We start from the raw sequence: 6531 nt of genomic DNA on the forward strand, positions 1-6531 counted from the left end.
TATATATAGCAATTATCTTTTATTCAATTTTAATCTCTCTTTATGCCAAATTTGAACGAGGAAGAGTTCAGCAGATAAATTCTTTAGCTGATCACCTTGTTAAAATAATCAAACCTATCAATTAAAAATACATTAATTAAATTAATAAATTGTTAATAATTAATATAGTTCAACTACTCTAATAGGCCATGAAAAAGCATCTTCAGCTCCATTCTTTTTCCTCTATGCCTTTCAAGTTTCAATTCAACCATGGCTTCCAAGATCCTTTTTGCTTTTCTTTTGCTAATAATCCCTTATGTCAATCCACTTTCCTTCAACTTCCCTAGCTTCTCTCCCAATATGCAAGGCATTCGATTCGAAGGCGATGCTTTCTCGTCCAGTAACGTTCTTCAGCTCACGAAGAACAATGCAATCGAGAGCCTTACTGGTAGCATCGGACGTGCCTCGTACGATCAACCGGTTCGTCTTTGGGATGCTAGTAACCGAAGGCTAACAGACTTCACCACACACTTCACCTTCATCATACAAGCCGTCAATCTTAGCGAATACGGTGACGGACTATCCTTCTTTATGGCACCGTTCGAGTCTGAAATGCCCCGGAATTCGAGCGACGGGTACCTTGCGTTGTTCGATCCGGCCACAGCTACCTCTAACTCCTCCGAAAATAACATCGTTGCAGTGGAGTTCGATAGTTTCCGAAATGAATGGGATCCAAGTGATGATCATGTAGGCATCAATGTCAATTCCATCATATCTGTTACAAATGTAACATGGCAAAGTAGCATTAAAGATGGGAGAAGGGCTAACGCATGGGTAAGTTATAATGCTACCACAACAAATCTAAGTGTGTTTTTAACTTATGCTGATAATCCAGTTTTTAGTGGAAACTCTAGCCTTGCACTTACTGTTGATTTGAGGGATGTTTTACCGGAATGGGTTAGAATAGGTTTCTCGGCATCCACGGGTCGTCAAGTTGAAATTCACAATATTCTCAATTGGAGTTTCGATTCGAGTTTGGAGACCAGTGAAGGGGAAGGGAAGAATTTAGGGTTGATCCTTGGTTTGGCACTCGGTTTTGGTCTATTAGGTGGCGGGTTGTGTTTGTTTTTCTTCATCATGCGGAGAAGAAGGGCACGTTTGAACGACAATGATGAGGCCATCGATGTCACTATGGATGATGAATTCGAGAAAGGGACGGGACCGAAGCGGTTCACGTATGGTGAACTAAGTCGTGCAACGAACGCTTTCGCTGAGGTCGGAAAGCTCGGAGAAGGAGGATTTGGAGGGGTTTACAAGGGCTTGTTAAGCGAGTCAAACACAGAAGTAGCAGTAAAGAGGGTCTCGAGAGGATCTAAGCAAGGGAAAAAAGAGTACATATCAGAAGTGAAGATTATTAGTCGTCTGAGACATCGAAATCTGGTTCAACTACTTGGTTGGTGCCACGAAAAAGGCGAACTCCTCCTTGTTTATGAATACTTACCGAACGGAAGTCTTGATTCTCATCTCTTTGGGGGTAAAATAATATTAACTTGGGCCGTAAGGTACAAAATTGCACTTGGTTTAGCCTCTGCTTTATTGTATCTCCATGAAGAGTGGGAACAATGTGTGGTACATAGAGACATAAAATCTAGTAATGTCATGTTGGACTCAAATTTCAATGCAAAGCTTGGGGATTTTGGTCTCGCAAGACTTGTGGACCATGACATGGGTTCACAAACAACTGTCTTGGCCGGCACCATGGGTTACTTAGCCCCCGAATGCGTCACTACGGGTAAAGCTAGCAAAGAATCAGATGTTTATAGCTTTGGAGTCGTGGCCCTTGAGATTGCCTGCGGAAGAAAGCCGGTTGAAACGAGGCAAGAACCGAGCAAAGTAAGGATGGTAGAATGGGTTTGGGACCTTTACGGTAAAGGCCAACTTCTTGAAGCCGTGGATAATCGACTCGGCGACGACTTCGACGAGCAGCAAATTGAACGTTTGATGGTCATTGGGCTATGGTGCTGCCATCCTGATTATACTCTTCGGCCTTCGATAAAGCAAGTTATAAATGTCCTGAACTTTGAAGCTCCATTGCCTAGCTTGCCATCAAAGTTACCGGTGCCGATGTATTACGCACCTCCCATAGATCTCTGCAAATTTTCTTACACTACATCATCAACTGGTGTCACAGATTCAGAGAAAGATCGAACTCAATGTTCTTGTAGTAGCTGTTCTAAACGTGCATATTCAACAACATCAACAACCTCTGGGACAGCTCTTTTAAATTTTCAAAAGAGTAATTAGTATCTCATTTGTAAATCTCCATTTCATACAAATTTAGGTAAATATAGCATGACATGTAAGTCTGTGTTATGTTCATGTAGAATATTTCCTTTTTGGAAATTGTGATAAATGGATATACTTCAAATTATTGGTGCATAGATCAATACCATCAAACTCAATCAATTGCAAAAATATGTTATTTCGATACTTCAAATAGTACCCAAAAATTAAGAAAAACATCAACTTAAAAATATATATAAAGGTAATATTTTTATATAATTTTAATTATAAAACTAAATACAAATATATCTATAAACTAGAGAAATAAAACATGGTGTAATATTACTAATAATATTCATACCAATCGAACTAAAACTCAATCGACTATAAATTAAATTTTTTTAAAACACTTACAAGTTTTTTATTAAATATATAATAGTCATAATTCTGACATATGGCCCAAATAGATAGTTTGTACTCCCAGTCCCTCTCTTGGTATCATAAGTATCTTTTAAACAACTCTAAACTGCTTAATTTTAAAATTTCTTTGTATTCTTTTAATTGAAAACATAAGTTATAAAAGTTTCCGGTTGTCCTCTACTTTTTAGTATAATGTCACCAGTAAACATTAAATGATTAAAGCTGTATGCAAAACTACAGTACAATTTTTTTATCATGAAGGAATATTTATGAGTGTGAATAATCATATATAGGTATATTGTTTGTGCTCTTTTTGGACTGGATTTCGGTGAACTGGGCTTCAAGAGGGCTGGAAATGATGGGCCTGCAAAATAGAGAAAGATTAGCCATGGTGGCTGTTGAGACTTTAACTATCCAGTCCACATTGTTTGAGACAATACTTGGGATAGCTTGTTTCATTCCTTATTCGATTTGGGACTGTATATTGGAACAATTAAAGTGCAATAAGTTTGTTAGTTTTCTATCAAGAAATGATTCTTGATTTGAAGTTACAATTATTTTTCTCTTGATTTAATTTCGAATGAAAGAAATAGAAGAGAGGTTGATTAAATGCAAATGTTATTCTTATTTATTAAGGCTTAAATCAATTTATTTTCCTTGGAGATAAAGTTGATCAGATTTACAAACATTTTCGAAAATTAAATGGGAAGATTTTGTGGATTATTATTTTAGATTAATACGCTGAATTATCTCATCAAAATTACTTGGAGAAATTATTGATTTTTAACATACAAATAGGTTGCATTACAGCACATACGTGGGTGAATTTTGAATGCTTTTGTTGATTGTTTTATTGATATTTTGCTTTGTATTTTTGTGCTCTTGTGCTAGTATTTATTGGAGAGTAAACCTTGATGTAATTGAGGTTGTTTGAGGTGAATGATTGTAAAAATTTGGTTCATTGTTTGGGTTGCAATTATCATTGTTCTAAAGATAGATTGGGTTTTGGCCAATAAGTAATTTAGAAAATTATTGAATAAAATCATTTACTAAGTGAGGCTTTGTAGAATAAGATTGGTGTTAAAATAGCAAGAGATGCGAAGGGCGTTAAGATGTAGGTACAGTAGGTTGCTTCTTACAAGGAATCCCAAGTACGAGTTTAGTGTTCATGTGGGGAATCATAGCTTAAGTTCTATGTTTGGGCCTCATTTTGGTTGGGGGAGACAAAGACTTCACTTGTCGTTATTCTTGTTAGAAGCAGGGTTCACTTGCCGCTTCACCAGTTTGTCATGGACTTGTTGAATTCCTATTGTTTGGCACTCGAGCAATTGGTTAGGGGTTTATGGTGGTTAATAATTGGATTTATGATCAAATGTAGGTAGAAAGGGATATGGCCTTTTGTGTTGTTGTTCCTGTAACACCCCAAACATGGCCTAAACATGATGGCTGAATCTGGAGTTGTCACAAGGTAGGGTTTTGAAAATAGGGTTGTTTCGTCAAATCATTCAAGATTCATAGTTCGTATTCGTTTATAACCATTTTCGAAAGTGTTATTTAATTCATTTATTTACCAAAACATAATTTACAGTGGAAGTCTTAAAACCGTTATATTTTAGAAATCCAGTTTGTGTTTTTAGAAAAACCTTTGTTTTCGTAAAATCGTGTTTTCCATCATGCATTGCAATGAAAGAGTCAAAAATTGCATCCAAAACCGAAATAAAAACCAACAGTCCGGAGAGCCCCCAAAATTACAAACTTTCAAATAAAACCGAAATTATAAGTAAAAATGTAATTTACTAAGTAAGATAGTTCTCGATCAGGTGGTCACCGCTGAGCCTCCGTCGCAATGACCTGTCTAAGTCTGTGGATTACCTGAACAGTACAGACAAACAGACGTGAGTTTTCGTAAACTCAGTGTGTAACCCAACAGAAATAGACACGCAATACATACAATAAACTCATACACAGTCAGATACAGATTCAGATTCGGACCTAAGCCCTTTACAGATTCAAATAACAGAACAAATATGCAGATAAAAAATACAGAATCCTATCCCCATCCTTTACACACCAACTCTGACCATCCCATCACACCACGTGGGGTTAAAAACACCCACCCATCCCTACACACCACATCGTGCCATTACGACACATGTCAGATAATGTGCAGCCAAGCTGCCAGAATATAGACGATGATCGCCATACAGAACACTTCCTCCACATATACAAATCTCACCCCAATCAGATATATATAATCAGAGTTATCATGCTCACATGCTCATATATAGATATCAGATATATATACTCAGACTAATCAGACATGCATAACAGTATCATATTTAGAACAAAATATTAGGCTAACAGATCACATAGTTTTAGGGTTTGGTTAGCCATTACCGACCCTACAGTAGGCCCACAGTAGGTCGGAATGACCCGTGTGACCCTAGGGAAAATTTTAAAATTTTGGGCCCACATGCTTGTGTGGGCCCAACGACCGTGTAGCCCATACTCCTAGATTGGCCTTGCCCGTGTAGTTGACACGGTCTGGTCCAAACCACACGTCCGTGTGGCATGCCCGTGTGGGCTCACACATCGAACTTGGCCTAGCCCATATGGCCCACACAGCCACACCTACATCGTCACTGTAACACCCCCTAACCCCGAACCATCGCCTGAACAGGGTTATGAGGCATTACCGGACATATCAGACAGTTTACAAAAATTCTTAAATAACTAACAAACATATTGAAATAAAATCATAAATTCATATGTTTGTTTACCAATTGACTTCATCTCTCTCTTTTTTTATTATTATTATAAATTTTATAAAAATTTCGGCAGCATTTCTGCTTATTTTTACATAGAACCCCCTGCAATTAAAACCATATCTTTTCCAAATATAACCAAAACAACCAATTCATTCCACATTCACATTTTCTATTCTAATTACTTCTAATCAAACTCAATCAACATAATCTTAATTTAAAATTTAACAAGATAATAAATAAATCAAAATAGATAAACTTCTTTCATAATAATTCATAAACTTTTAATACTAACATTTTTTTACCATTTATATTAAAACATAACAATCTTTATACACATCCTATGTACATGCCACATTACCAAAAGAAATATACATCACCAAAATTATGTGAAGTCGGGATTGATCCGGATCTTTGAACCGGACCTTTGACTTCTATCGACTGCATACGGAAACAATCAGACACGAGTATTTCATACTCATGGTATTACCATAATTCAAATTATAATAATAATAAACATGTAATGTATAAATCATATATACAATTTAAATTCAATATCTCAACAATAGCAATCCATCATTCAGTATTATATATTCACAATTTGAATTTGAACATATCATGAACCTTAGGTTCATTTCTCAATCTCATATCACATTTCAATTCACAATTCAACTTTTTCATTTCATTTCAGTAGCTCGTTCGATCAACTCATTCGGTTTATCATTTCATTAATTACCCTATTAACAAAACTCGGACTTTAGTGGATACACGGATCCAACCAAACACACCAATATGGCACCCAGTGCCTCATCGGATAGTTCGAAGCAATAGTTGACACCCAGTGTCTCATCGGCCAAGCCGAAGAAAGTTGGTACCCAGTACCTCATCGAAACTATCCGAAGAAATATAGTGACACCCAGTGTCTCATCGACTCGAGGTCGAAGTATCCCTGAACTCTTCCAATCCTATGGCATGCCAACTATATCCGACTCAGTCCGACTAGTTAATAGGGTATTTAGATCACATATAATCTCAATTCAATCACAATTTCTCACATTTTCAATTCAATCATTTTTCCACCATT

General features: G+C 36.7%; 1 protein-coding gene across 1 annotated transcript; it reads left to right on the forward strand.

The window, feature by feature from the left end:
* The first annotated feature begins 202 nt into the window (after positions 1 to 202).
* LOC105787741 (L-type lectin-domain containing receptor kinase IX.1) lies at positions 203 to 2418 on the forward strand. The gene has a single exon (XM_012614289.2). The coding sequence runs from the start codon at positions 250 to 252 to the stop codon at positions 2281 to 2283; it is 2034 nt and encodes a 677-aa protein (XP_012469743.1). The 5' UTR covers positions 203 to 249; the 3' UTR covers positions 2284 to 2418.
* The last annotated feature ends 4113 nt before the right edge of the window (positions 2419 to 6531 follow it).

Source organism: Gossypium raimondii, chromosome 2 (assembly GCF_025698545.1).
Source record: "Gossypium raimondii isolate GPD5lz chromosome 2, ASM2569854v1, whole genome shotgun sequence".
Lineage (NCBI taxonomy): Eukaryota > Viridiplantae > Streptophyta > Magnoliopsida > Malvales > Malvaceae > Gossypium > Gossypium raimondii.